The sequence below is a fragment of the Eucalyptus grandis genome, chromosome 9 (genome assembly GCF_016545825.1).
Source record: "Eucalyptus grandis isolate ANBG69807.140 chromosome 9, ASM1654582v1, whole genome shotgun sequence".
Classification (NCBI taxonomy): domain Eukaryota; kingdom Viridiplantae; phylum Streptophyta; class Magnoliopsida; order Myrtales; family Myrtaceae; genus Eucalyptus; species Eucalyptus grandis.
The window spans coordinates 23,683,698-23,697,797 of record NC_052620.1 but is presented as its reverse complement, the minus strand read 5'-3'; the positions used below and the strand labels follow the sequence as shown (position 1 = coordinate 23,697,797).

At 41.9% G+C, this 14,100-nt stretch overlaps 2 protein-coding genes across 2 annotated transcripts; both read right to left on the bottom strand.

The window, feature by feature from the left end:
- Window positions 1-364: 364 nt before the first annotated feature.
- On the bottom strand, window positions 365-4,798 carry LOC120288465 (omega-hydroxypalmitate O-feruloyl transferase-like). The gene is made up of 4 exons (XM_039302453.1): window positions 4,638-4,798; window positions 2,123-2,181; window positions 1,360-1,817; window positions 365-1,258 (listed from the first exon to the last, which is right to left on the bottom strand). The coding sequence occupies exons 1-4, from the start codon at window positions 4,796-4,798 to the stop codon at window positions 365-367; spliced, it is 1,572 nt and encodes a 523-aa protein (XP_039158387.1).
- Window positions 4,799-6,001: 1,203 nt separating this feature from the next.
- On the bottom strand, window positions 6,002-7,321 carry LOC108960798 (omega-hydroxypalmitate O-feruloyl transferase-like). Its single transcript, XM_039302452.1, has 3 exons — window positions 6,967-7,321; window positions 6,694-6,873; window positions 6,002-6,435 (listed from the first exon to the last, which is right to left on the bottom strand). Exons 1-3 carry the CDS (start codon window positions 7,319-7,321, stop codon window positions 6,002-6,004), a joined length of 969 nt encoding a protein of 322 aa, XP_039158386.1.
- Between the last annotated feature and the right edge of the window lie 6,779 nt (window positions 7,322-14,100).

Here is a 14,100-nt window from a genome sequence, read left to right as displayed (position 1 = left end):
ATTTCTCCCTTCTTTTTTATTTTCTTTTTTTTTCACTTTCTTTCCTTCCACAACTTGTGTGTTTAATATTTTCTCACACAAATGGCCTCATATGCCCTTAATTTACTCTTAATATCCGATCAATGGTGTACAAAACCTCATGCATAGAACTTTTTTTCACATTACTACTGTATGTTATGGGTGCTCTTTCATAAATTTATATTTGTATCTATAAGATTTCCTTTTCTGGAAAGTACGTCACTTTATTAATGGAAGCATATCATATAAAACAATTGGCAAAAGTGGCGCAACACCACTGCGCTAGTCCTACTTAAAACCAAGGGCACGAAAACTAAGCTTCATATACTCATATCCATAGATGAGACTAGAACTTGCTTTTTAGCATGAGCTCATGCTGAATCAACTTTGAGAAAACATCCATGGTGTCGCGAGTAAGCCCCAGGGACACAACCAACTCGTTGCTCTCCCTGCTCCGAGAACTGACCAAGATGAGGCTGTCGGGGACTGTCGCTGGCGCCACCTGGAACGGCCTCCCAAACCCGAAATCCATCTTGTAGAAAGGGAGCCGGCTCCATTTGCTGATGCAGCAAGCGCTGCCCTCGCAGTCGACTAGGACCCTGTTCAACTCGATGTGGTCGATGGCTGACCTTATGTAACTCTCGGTGGCGGATGCGAGCGCCTCGTGCACGGTCCTGACAGCGAACGAGAAGGGATTATGGGTCAATTCGCCCGCACTGCACTCAGCGCAGGACCAAGCAATGCCGTTCCCGAAGTAGCCACTCGGCAGTGGGGGGTTGAACTTGGGGCGGCCGTCGACTGCGGTGAGTAGCTTCGTTGTCTCGTGAGGATCGATTCCGAGAGCTTTGGTTCGCGAGATCCACACGAGCGCCGATATGACTTCAAAGGTCGTCGGGACTACGGAAGAGCCATTCGGGGTTGTGATTCTTGACGCTTTCTTGAGCTGAATGAGAGCGTGTGGCTTGAAGCAGAAGGATCTATAAACGAGGGGCTTGGTTTGGGGGTCGACCACGCGTCTGGGCCGCCGGTCTGTTGGAGCATACTCATGGTGGGGGAAATCGACACGCGGAGGTTGCCTCGGGCGCAACACCGATCGATCGAGAAAAGGAAGAACTGATGGCGGCTTGGCTCGAGCCAGGTCTGTCCAGCAAGCTATGAAGTCCGTGAGGGCTTTCCCGTCAATGAGGACGTGATTCATGACGATGCCGATGACGATCCCTCCGCACTTGAACATCGTCACCTGGATTTCATGATAAACTGTAAGTGGATATCTACTTATGTGTACTAAACTAAATAAGACCGTCGGATCTAGTGAAACCCACCATTTTCAATAGTATTTACCTGCACCGTTAGCAAAGGTACTTCCAATATGGTCAAGGCTCTGTCACTGTGCTTCACGAGTTTTCGCAGCATGGCGGGATTGATGGCGCTGATATCACCCAACACTGCAATGTCATCCTCCGACGTCGCTTCGACGAACGGGACACCTTCTCCAGTGCATCTCACTGCCATCCTCCCGTCGCTCCCAACCACAAGTCTGCCCGCAAACGGATAGAACTCGACCAATGCCTTGGCCAGCGACTCTCTGATTGTCTCAATCGCAGCGGGACGCCTTCCCCTCCCTTCGCCCTTGAAGGCGAGCACGCTCTCAATCACGTACGGGAAGGTCTGGTCAAGGTTCGAGAGAGCGTAGAGCCCACCAAACGTTTCCCTCGCCGGAGAAACATGAACTGCATTCGTGATCTTCACATCAAGCTTTCTTGTAGCTCCAGTGTTTCTCAGCTTCTCATTTCCTGCTTCTTTGCACAGAATAATCAAAGCTCTATTTATTTATTAGCAGGCTTTGGGCGATACCATGGTAAATGTTCGACTTGCTAATTGCTACAAACACCCCTAACCGTAATAAAATGGTAAATTACAATATCAATTAATATAATCCACATTAGAAAAACTCTTACATTGATCAGTCATATACGAAATTGACCAGCCATATTTGTTTATATTGGTTGTATGAAAAATTACATGATCTTGCCAATTAAATATAAATATATTATTATATATTTGAGTAAATGCAGATTAAATTCAAAATGCACATGCTACGTACCATTCTTGCTTTCATCCTCAAATGACTCAAACGTCCCTCTGAGAATTGCGGTACCCATCCTGTGGATAACAATTATGAAACATTAAGAAAATTAACCGATTAACCAACAGAAAATATTCTTATTATTAGTAACAATCTATATCTATAGATTATCATTAATGATGAAAATATTTTCATCACATTCATTATGCTAAGTGATACAAGCGATCATTTTAAGAAATTTTTTTCTTTTAAAAGTGTTGATTTTCTATGAGCATTCGTAGATTTTGCAATCAATTTGCCTCACTTTGATTTTTATTATCAGCACTAAACTTTTATTTCTTCACAATTGATGGCATTTTGACTGGGATCTAACCAACTTTCCAGTCGAATTTGACTTGATAGAGACACGGACCAATTTTCTCGCTTATAAGTATCACTATAGATGTAATATTTAAACTCACGTCAATATTTTAATATAAAAAAACTCTAGTTAAAATTAATCAAACTTGAATGCATATTTAATGTGCAAGATAAGAAAAAAAAAAAAGGCACATACCTGAGCAATTTCAACTTCTAAAATTTTTGAATTTTGAGTTACAGCAATTAGAGCAAGTCTGTATTTATATGTGCAAGGTTTGATGGGTCTTCGTGGCCAAGCCCTGGGTCAACCCAATCATGTGGGTTCCAAGCATTAATAATTTCAATATAGTATGCATTCCAAAGAGAAAATGACTTTGAAGACCCAATTCCAAAGAGAAAATGACAACCTCTTCTCACTCCCTTCACAAATTCCAAGACGTGATCCTCATAAAACACATGAATCATGCTCTTCTCACTCCCTTCACAAATTCTCATGATTCATGTGTTTTATGAGGATCACATCTTGGAATTTGCAAAGGAAGCGAGAAGAGGTTGTCATTTTCTCTTTGGAATTCATATTGTACTGAAATTATTAATGCATGGAACCCACATAGCTGGGTGACCTAAGGCTTGGCCACGAAGACCCGCAATTCAAGCCATCAGTCACCTAGGTTGTGTGACCCAGGTGTCGCATGTGGTTCGGCGACGGTCGCTAGGGTCGAGCGACCCTCAGGCGGCAGTCGCCGGTGCGCGCGACCCCTTGGCCAGCGGTCGTCGGCCTCCAATCAGCTTCTCCACCATAGAAGATGAATAGTGATGAACAGTAACCGGAGCTTGCATTCTGAAAATGCAAGTTCCCAAAGGACCTCTAGACATGCTTTGGACTAAGGGCCCTTAGAGTCATTTGGAGATGCAATTGCATATTGCCAAAGTCGCACAAAAAATTGAACCAAACATGTTTGCATTTGGCCAAGGGACTTTAGAGTCCCAAAGCCCATTCCCAAAGCCGAACCAAATGGGGCCATACTCTTTGCCTTCTCATCACCCAATGCCTAAATGAGAATGACACAATTTTCTAAGTGAGTGAGCCATATTACCAATTGATCTTAAATGGCATCGATTAGCAAGGCATGCCAACAAATTCACATTACATAATGATATACTTAACAGAGACTTCACATTGAGCCTAATTTGAAAAGCTGAGATACTTGATTGACCACAAGATTTGAGTACAACATTCTAAGGGGGAAGAAAGTTCAGGTACTAGCGATATCATGAGACTTGGCTATAATAAAACCATTATTTATTGTGTTATGCACTACTTGCTCCAATACACAAAAGAGGTAGCGGCACTAGAGGAGCATGAATTTTTGCCTCCTTCAATATCACCCGAACTTTTATCCTTGTTCAATCGAGTACGAAATGTGACTTGAACTAGTAACTACGTTAGAAGAATTGTCACATAATGTGTATCAACACGGCCTACTTGCTCACATGTGACTCGCCTATTCGGCAAAAGTGTTGAGAAGGATTACCAAAGGAAACTTGAATAATTTAAAGGATGTGCTTTTCTATTTTTCATTTTCATGTTCACTTTCCTCGTGAGTTTTGCCAAACTCTTTCTCCACCACAAACGCTCCATCACCTTCTTCCTTGTTGCCATCGTCTGTCATCATCATTGTTTGCAGCGGGACCTCAATTAATGGTCACAACCTTCGTTCAAGGTCAATCAACAAAGTTAAGCAGTGGTGGTTGTCTGCAATATGCAGGGATAGTCTTGAGAAATTATTGGGGGTACAAGTGGTATGCCTCATTTTTATTCAAGTCCATTTAAAGAGTGACACATGTCCCCTCTCTCCCTTTATCTATTTCCTTTCTTATGCACCTCTTGTTTCTCTTCACCATTTCTTCCTTTATTTCCCTTTCCTTTTTTGTCCTTTCTTTCCCTTTGGCTCACGGCCAGTGCTTGGCCATAGTCGGCGACTGATCATAGGTGAGGGTTGCTTTTCCTGGATTCAGCGAGGGCTCAATCTAGATCTAGAAGTTGTGGAGGGAGGTGATGACATTGGAGCCACGAGGGACTTTGAGGATGTAGGGGCTAAGAGAAGGCTCGGTGTCGCAAACAATAGGGGGGCTTGGGCTTATTCTTGGACTTGTGGGGGCGGTGGATGACCTGTGGAGGGAGGGGATGATATTGGAGCCGCAAGGGACCTTGAGGAGGCAAGGGTTGAAAGAGGGCTCGAGGTTGCAGGTAATGGCAATGGGAGACTTGGGCTTGTTCTTGAACCCGGGGGTGGTTGTAGGGGCAGTGGACAACCTCAATAGTGGAGCCATTGTCGGAGTGGGGATCAATGGATGAAACGATGGTGAAGGCAATTGACTAGGGCGTGTTTTGCAGGAGAGGGGGAGAGAGAACAAAGAGTAAAGGATCGCATGAGAGGGAAAGAGGTAAAAGGGAGCATTTCTCACATGTGGGCTCAAATAGGACACATGTTGCTCATTAAATGGACTTGCGCAAAAATGACATGGCCCAAGTATTTTTGTCTAATGTTTTATTTTTTATTTTTTTGGGGGGAGGAAACATAAAAGTAAAGTGACTTGTCAAAACCAATGGTCATCGTATCAACATAACGTATCATCACTTATGGAGTAAGTGCCACATCACAGCATAACTTATAATCACTTATGGAGTAAGTGCCGCATCAACACTTCCCAACAAAGAATTTAATGGATGGATCACATCGAGCACAATTCACAAAGTTGAAACTACTCGATAGAAACAAAAAGTTTACCTTACTATTGTGCAAGTTTCACAAACTAAAGTTTTCCAATCCCCAATCTCTTAAATCTTTAGAGCTCTTCAAAACTCCACCTTCTAAGTTCCTTCAAGGAATGCCTTTTGGAATATGAACCCATTGACATATAATGTCATTTGATTACTTTTATTTAAGAGTCTTAAGTAATAAATTATAATTCAACTAGATTTTATTAACTGGTCAAATCCTATTTAGTCGCCCAAAGATGGAATATTGCTTGTAATATGCTCACACGTATACCTCAACAGATAATATATAGCATGAAGAAAAGACAATCCATCAATACTCTTCCAAACGCTAAAAATATATAGTAGTGCTAAAAAAGGGATTACGAAAATAATGTGGTAAAGTGGATGGATGAATAAATAGGGCATACTAAACACTCGAAAGAGTTGGCCTTGTCATGTAGTGAATCGATTATTCTAAATGTGTTTAGATAATTTTACACAAGTGGATACGTAAAACCTTTGGCTATAATGTAATTAACATTGCCTTTTTTAGCGTATGCTGTGATTACTTTTTCATGAATTGACATTTGTTTCTCTAACATTCCCTTTTTTCATTGATGGAAGCGTATCATATATTACATTAGACATAAGCAGCCCAACAGGTTCTGCAATGGTCCTCCTTAGACTTCACCCATGTCTACCAAAACGAACACAAGTACTCATTTTCATATATGAGGCTAAAAACTTGCTTTTCAGTGAGAGCTCAGACTGAATCAATTTTGCAAAAACATCCATGGCATCGCGAGGAAGCCCCAGTGACGCGACCAACTTATCGCTCTCCGCGCTATGAGAAGAGACCTAGACGACGTTGTGGGGTACAGTAGCTGGTGCCACTTGGAACGGCCTGCCGAACCCGAAATCGTCTTGTAGAAAGGGAGCCGACTCCACTTGCTGATGCAGCAAGTGTTGCCCTCACGATCGACCACGACCGTGTTCATCTCGATGTGGTCCACGGACGACTGTATGTAACTGTCGGTGACGCATCGGAGCGCCTCGTGCACAGTCTGGACAGCAAACGAGAAGGGCTTGTGAATCAGTTCACTCGCTCTGCACTCTGCATAGGACCAAACAAGAACAGTCCCGAGGTAGCTGCTCGGCAACGGCGTGTTGAACTTGGATCGACTGTTGACTGCAATGAGAAGCTTTGCTGTTTCATGAGGATCGATTCTGAGAGCTTTAATTCACAAAATCCACACGAGCGCCGATATGACTTCGAAGCTCGTAGGGACTATAGAGGAGCCATCGTTGGTTGTGATTGTGGACGCTTTCTTTAGTTTTACGAGAGTGAGTGGCTCAAAGCAGAATGATTTGTAAACAAGGGGCTTGGTTTAGAGGTTGACTATGCATTTGGGACACAATCCATCCGAGCATACTCGTGGTGGGGAAATCGACGTGTAAAGGTCACCTCGGGCACAATACCAATCGATCGAAAAGGGACGAATCGAAAGCGGCTTGGCTCGAGCCACATCAGTCCAACAAGTTATGAAGTCCGTGAGGGCTTTACCATCGATGACGACGTGATTTATGAGAATGCCGAGGGTGATCCCTCCGCACTTGAATGCTGTCACCCGGATTATACGATAAACTGTAAGCGGGGATGTACAGAAGTAGGTCATATTCAAACGGGCCCTCTAATAAAAAGAAGTTACTCAGTGAACCAGTATTATAAAAACATTACCTACACTGTCAGCAAAGGTTTTTTCCAATATGGTTTGGGCTCCATCGCTGTTGTTCATGAGTTTTCGCAGCATTGGCAGATCGATGATGCTGATGTCGCCCAGCATTCCGATGTCGTCCTCCGACATCGCTTCGACGAACGGGACACCTTCTCCCGTGCATCTCACTGCCATCTTCCTGTCACTCCCGACGAGTCTCCCTGTGAATGGATAGAACTCGACCAGTATCTCGCCCAGCGATTCTCTGAGCATCTCGGTCGCAGCGAAATGAACACAAGCAGATGCTGAAATGAAGATCTGGCCATGGCAGAAGACGAACAGATGCTGGAGGAAGACAAAGTGACCAGATCTGGCCATGGCGGAAGACGAAGACGAACAGATGCTGGGAGGAAGATGAAGCCATGAATACTTTCTCCCTGAGCGGTGAGGTGGTCGGGGAGAAAACTAGAAAGTAAAAGGTAATATTTTCTCCCCAAGCTACCATGGTGACAGCAGGAAGACGAAGCAACCAGATCTGGCCGATGATCCGAAGATGAAGACGAACAGACGCTGGGAGAAAGACAAAGCCGAAGACGAATTGAGGAAGATGACGGAGAGGGTGACTCGGTCAAGCTGGTGGTGTGGACGAAGGAGGAACAGAGGAGGAAGAGAGAGACAGTGGTGAAATGAGATAATTTTTATTTTTTATTTAATTCCATATCAGCAAATATGTGTCAAGCTGTAATTGGATGGAAGAAAATGATGCTTGCCACGTCAACTGATGATGTGGTGAGAGCAAACCACTGAATATTTCCTCGAACGGGGAGAGAACCGGAGGAGAGGAGAGGAGAGGAGAGGAGAGAGAGAGAGATCCGGTGAGTGAGACCGGGAGAGAAAGAGGGAGTGAGCTCGAGAGGGCTTCTTGATCGGCTGAAAACAGATGGAGAGAAAGGGCGAGGGCTACTTCTCGAAGGGCTTGGCTGAAAACCAGAGACGGCGAGCGCTGCTCGAGAAGGAGACGGTGAGAGCTGCTCGTGGGAGCCACACAGAGAGAAAGAGCAAGCTCGAGAGAGGGTGAGCCGGAGGGAGGCTGGTTCTTGGAGAAAGAAAGAGCGAGAGAGAGCCGACTGTGCTCTCAACATCTTCGGCGGTGGTAGCGTTCCGGTGGCGAAGGAGGTGACGTCCCGGCGGTGAAGGACCGGAGGTGGGGCTGGTCAAGTGCGCTCCTCTCTCACGCGGCCTCGAGAATCGAACGAGGAAGGTTCGGAGAACAGAGGGAGATCCAAGCGAGAGTTGAGGAGGAGAGTGAAACTCGAGAGCGAGAAGGAGTTCTCCAGCAGCTCTGCCACGCCTGAACCCTCTCCGACGATCTCTCGCCGACGCCCTCGAGCACACCATCTTTCCCTCCCAAATCTCTGCGTCGCCGGTGAGTTTCTTTTTCGGTTAGAACCTCCCTTGCCCGAGGATCCCGGCTCAAAGATGCCAAGGCGGCATGCCATATAGCCCGATCTGTCACGAGCTCGCCTGCTCGTCGCCGTCTTCGAGCCGGAAGATGAGGACCTGAACAACGCAAGAGAAGGGAACGTTGGAGAGGGGCATGGGGGACAGAATGAATGAGGAAGGGAAATCAGAAATTTTGGGCTGACCTCTAGGCGATGGGATTAGTGGGCGTTGGACTCAAGTTGAAGCTTGGCAAATGTGGGCTGGTTTTGGTATTTAGTTGAGCTTGGGCTCAGTAAAATTATTTCGAAAGGTGGGCTTAGATCATTTTGTAAATGGAGCTTGTTAAAGCCTGGTTCGCCAAACCCACGAGGTATTAGAAGGCAGCCTGTTTTTTGACCGAGCCCTGGTGCCCAGCCAAGTCCCTATTTTCCAAATAAAAAATTATTTTTATTAAAGATTCGAAAATATAAAAAAAAAGATATAAAAATTAGAAGAATTAAACATTCAAAATTTCCGAAAATTTCAAAAAAAGCTTCTAAAAATAGAATTCCTTGGAAAAAGCTTTAAAATAGTCTTCTTGCAAGTCTTTCTCTTAAAATTGTGGAAAATTATTGATAAAAAAATCATGCTTAATATTTGAATAAACTCTTACGGCTGTGCGATAGGGTTTCAATGTTTTCTTTTTTAAGATGAATTATCATTTGATTATGCACTTTTCAATATATTGATTGTCATTTACTTTCAATCTAGTTAGGAATGGTATTTTTCTTAGCATTAAATGCTCACTTTGCCATACAATTTATTTGATATCCTTGGTTACTAATTGTTATTATAATGATCACGCACACGAATGATCATTTCACATGTTAATGGATAGGTCTAAAATCAGTTCAAACTACATGACAAATATCTTTTTGTAAAAGCAAAATTAGATACCGAAAATGCATTAATTGAGTAATTAGTGTAACTAAGTCCTTGACCCTATGGTCTTAGGTCTGTCGTGGAGTTGAAGTCGGTGCGCTTTTATATGGTCTCGGGCCTATCGTGGGAGTTTACGACATTCGATTTTGCTTTGCAGCCAATTGACTACATTATAAATTCTCCTGCAAAGATGAACTACATGTTGGGTGGTGATAAGTCAGTCCCTATAGTTTCAAGAGGAGCTATAGTTATGGGTGTAAATGGTTTGGTTTGGTTTTTTTAAAAGCTGAATCGAACCGAACCGATAAGGAAATTTATTGTATCGAACCGAAATATGATCTAAACTGAATCGAAATCTCGGTTCGGTTTGGTTTGATTTTTCGGTTTTTACTTTTGTGTTTTTTTTTTCTCAACATACACCCCTTTCTATAAAATTTTTATTTTAAAAAAATAAATTATTTTTCTTTATTTTTCTTTTTCTTCTTCCTCATTGGCCGTGATCGGCCAATGAGGAAGAAGGAGGAAAAAAAAAGGAAAAAGAAAAAGAAAATAAAAAATAAAAAAGGGCACAAGGGGCCCGTGGTCGAGTCCTCGGTTATAAAAAAGAAAAATAAAATATTGTCATTTTTTAGAAGCTCGATACTTTTTGTGAAATGAATAGAACCTTAATAGAAATTGGTATAAAAACTTGTTCAATTGACTCCTTATGAAGAGATGTAGCATAGATTGATTATTGCTTTGCCGTGCATATCATGAATGCTCTTTGCAAACAATTAAGGTTGTAAAGAAGAAATAATTCAAGAGAAATAAGATCCTAAAGTATTGAAGCTCTTCAAAATTGAAATGATGAAAGATCAATAATCATCATCCAAAAATTTTCCTGTGATAATAGTCCGAAAGTTTTTCTAAGTCAAAGTCCATGAGTCTTTTTGCAAATCGTTCGAGTCCAGCGCCTCCATTTTCATATAGCAAGGTTCCTCCTTGGAGAAAAAAGAAAAGTATGGACTTTGTTATAGATAAGGGTATAAAATGGCCAAATTAGGCTCAAATAAAGATCTAAGCCAGCGACTTAAACAAAGGTAATTTTATTCGAAATTTGTAATTTAATAAAAAATAAGAATATATTTCCCAAATGAATTGGGATTAGGTTTTTTTTTCAATTTCACAATTTCAGATCACTCTTGTCACACAACTTAAAAACTCTTCCATTTTTTTTTCTCCTCCCCTTGTCACGTTTTCATTTCGAATAAGAAAATGAAATTGCCTAATCAGTATTAAATAAAAATTTGATCTCACTCGCCAGCCAAATAGTTACAACACATTTTTCAGCGATTTAAATTGAGGTAATTTTTTTCCGAAATTTGTGATTGGCCAAAAATAAAGAAAATTCCCCAACGAATCGGGATCAGATTTCCCTTTTCAATTTCACGGTTTTCTAGTCCCTTCCGTTGCAATTCTTGGAAACACCTCCATTGCTTCATCTCCTTCCTCTCGCGCCAAGCCATCGTCGCCGCCCTCGACACCACCGTTGCCGCCCTCAGGAAGTCCGATCTCCGACGTACCCGAGGATCGGGAGCCACCCCGGCAACGCCACCGCAGTCCCAACAGCAAACCGTTCCTCCTCTTTTCACCACACGGCTTCTCCCCCCTCCTCCTCCTCTTCCCGTAAGTTTTCTTAAGCCGCTTCCGATGCGAGGTTGAGGTCTTGGAATTTGACACTTGTTGATTCACTTTCGATCGATGCTAGATTCAATGGTGATGATGTTTGCCGCAGGATTCGACATCAGGGTTGCTGCGAAACCGAAGTATCAGATCAGATCAGTTGGATGAGAATCGTTCTGTAGCTCGTTCCAGTGGCTTCACACGCAAACCATAGTGGTTCCTGATCTTATGTCTAGGGCTGGATTATTTAATTCTATTCGACGTAGAATCTGTAACTCTTGGATTTTTCTACTACCCACCAAGGAACAAATCGTGCCCATAGTGGAAATGAAATCTCGTAGGATTTTCACTTTCTAGCCTTTAACCAGCTTGTGTCTCATTGTCTTGATCTGGGCTCCTAGCTACATATATTCATTGTCAATTCTCGATATGTAAATTTTGTATATTTAGAAATGTCAATGATGCAATCGCTTTTTTGGAGCTAGCTTTAGAACGAATCATGTGATGGTTTTGCCTTTGAAGTTTCTGGTTAAGCCCTTTCTACTTCAACCTAGCGATCATTCAGTTGTCTTTCACACCAACTGGTTTTATTATATCTCCACAAGTGCTATGTTTCACTAGAACTATAGAGAAAAATAATGATTATAGGGCTACACTTAAACAAGCTTTTATTGCACACTTCTCTCTAGTCCCTATGCCCCATTTTAGGCCCAATCTTTGTGGAAGTAAGTAATATGATGATTAATGTTTACGTAGTTTCGTACGTTTTTTAACTAGCATATGTTGTTTAAAGGATTTTGATAAAGCATCTCTATTTGTGGCTTTTCAAGCGTAGGATGGAAATAGATTTTTCAAGTGCTTTAGTAATATATATCCTTTAAATTTGATACCTTGTCTTTTCTGGCTCAAATGTAATAGAATCCATCAGCAAAGTTTCACTTTCTTGGATTCGCTTCTACCTTTCCTCAATGGTGTCCACAAGCTTGTATATATATATCCTTTAAATTTGATACGTTTTTCTGGTGGAATGGTAGTTTCACTTTTCTTGGACCATGTTCATGATTGCCATGCTGGGCATTACAAACATGAACAGACTGAGAATTTGGAGGATATGTTCTACATGAATCACTTCAACCAAGAGGTTGTGTCATATAATGCTGTTTACATATATGTTGATGTGTGTTCGATTGCTGATGTAGTCAAATTAGAATCATGACAAACAAGGTGGTTCCTTGGTCCACTAAATGTTTATGTGTTGGGCATCTAACTCCTGTGCATGCATGAGTTTTTTACTCTCCTAACATGGCATTGTGGAAGTTACTAATGTGTTTTGACCAATTGGTCATAATCAAATCACATAGGCGAGGCCTGTTTTGCTAAGCTAAGCTAATCATTCAGCTTTGTTGTCCATCCGAGGCATGTTCATATGTCGCGACCAATTTTTTTCGGGTTTGAACCACCTAGAGTTTGGCTAATAGATTATTAAGCCTAGACTTAACTCGGGCTCTCCCAAGCCCATACTAATTCGCGACTTAGGTTTAAGTTCTTAACATGCAATTAATTTTTCAATTAAGAGTCGCCACTAATCTATTTTTGGTGGGTCGATTAGAAACCCAAGTAAAGTAATGGACTCCTACGAACTAGAGATTTGGGTACGGGGACTTGGTTACGCTAGATCTTCTCTAACGCCCTTTCGATACAATTTCTTTTTATTTTGACAAAAAGGTTTTGCAGGCAGCTTGGATTAATTTTAAATCTAATTTCCTAACATGTGAGGTGATCATGCGGGTGCGCAAACCACCAATTTAACACCCAAGTAAAGCAGTAGATAAATTGCAGGACTTCAATCATAGCAACGAAAGCATCTGCGTTGTTAGATCAGAATTCACATCAACAATCCTAGATATGAGAAATGGCTTTCTTGCTGAACACATACATATTATGGAGGCTTGGTTAATGTATCATTCATGGCTTTTTAGATGTTCTAGGTTTGCAGTCTGGGTAAGCCTCTTAGCTATGTTGGTTACCTCATTGAATATTGCAGCATTTCCTAGATGTCTTCTATAGTTCTCTTCCTTCTGCTTTACGCTCCTAAGACTGTACTGTGGAAGTTATATGCAGTTTTTGATTGATTCATTCGGAAGTACTAAGTGTATAAACATTGTAGGTATGACGTGGACTGGACAAAATATCACCAGCAAGAGTGACTACCCCAAGGGTGTCATTTTCTTCATGCTCAGTTTCAAAAACTCTTAATTGAGAGACTGATATAAATAGGAAGAAAACTCAAGCAAAGAACGGGGGGTATCACTTTTGTTTATGCAAAGGAAAAGGCACCAATAGTAGCAGCCACCCACACATGCAAGAACCAAAGAAAGAGAGAATGAAGTACTAGCATATACAGTAGATACCCACCATGAGGACCAACTTGTTGGAAGGCAGGACGTAACATCTAGAGAATGGTGGAATCATACAGGAATAAACAAGGAAGAAAAACCAAAATTTGATAAATTGCAAGAAGTAATGTGCCACAAAAAATTCAAGAGCAACCGTTCAGCGATTCCAAAAATATTGAAGCATGCAACACTGCAGTTGTATCAACGCAGTAGAAGACGGCGTTTCGATCCAGCCAAAATAGGAAGAGAAAACAAAAAAAAGAGTATGTCCACACAGTTCATGTAACATAAGAAGAGACATTAATCAGAAACGGGGATACGAACAAAATGACAGAAAACAATCATAATGAAGAAATTTAAAGTGATATGGAAAGAAACGAAAATTGTAGGTACGCTAGCGAATGTCCGTTCATCGCATTCTACTTTAGCTTGATAGATGTCAAAATGAGAACACCAAGAAGTGCTACAACACCACCTTTGAGAAGCAACTGCATCCTCTATCTTAGTACTAGTGAAAAATCTGGGATTGCACACAAGTTAAAATTACAGACTTTTCAACCACCAATTAAAAGATAGAGCTTTTCCGAGTAATTTCTCAAAACAACCAATAGAAAAAAGGACCATTTTACGCTGTCATTTCTTCTATTTTCTCCTGTACCAAGAGCATCCCAAATAATAGGAGAGATTACAGCTTACACTGTGGTTGTTTGGCTTGCCTAGATTTCACACTACAAT

Bases quoted from the DNA above. Each gene is read 5' to 3' on its own strand.
- LOC120288465 (XM_039302453.1), bottom strand. From the start codon at position 4,798: ATGGCTCCACTATTGAGGTTGTCCACTGCCCCTACAACCACCCCCGGG. The intron at 1,818-2,122 runs GTACGTAGCATG...TTCTGTGCAAAG, and splicing joins TGAGGATGAAAGCAAGAATG to AAGCAGGAAATGAGAAGCTG. The intron at 1,259-1,359 runs GTAAATACTATT...CATGAAATCCAG, and splicing joins TACCTTTGCTAACGGTGCAG to GTGACGATGTTCAAGTGCGG.
- LOC108960798 (XM_039302452.1), bottom strand. From the start codon at position 7,321: ATGGCCAGATCTGGTCACTTTGTCTTCCTCCAGCATCTGTTCGTCTTC. The intron at 6,874-6,966 runs GTAATGTTTTTA...CCCCGCTTACAG, and splicing joins AACCTTTGCTGACAGTGTAG to TTTATCGTATAATCCGGGTG. The intron at 6,436-6,693 runs GTGACCTTTACA...CTCATGAAACAG, and splicing joins CGATTGGTATTGTGCCCGAG to CAAAGCTTCTCATTGCAGTC.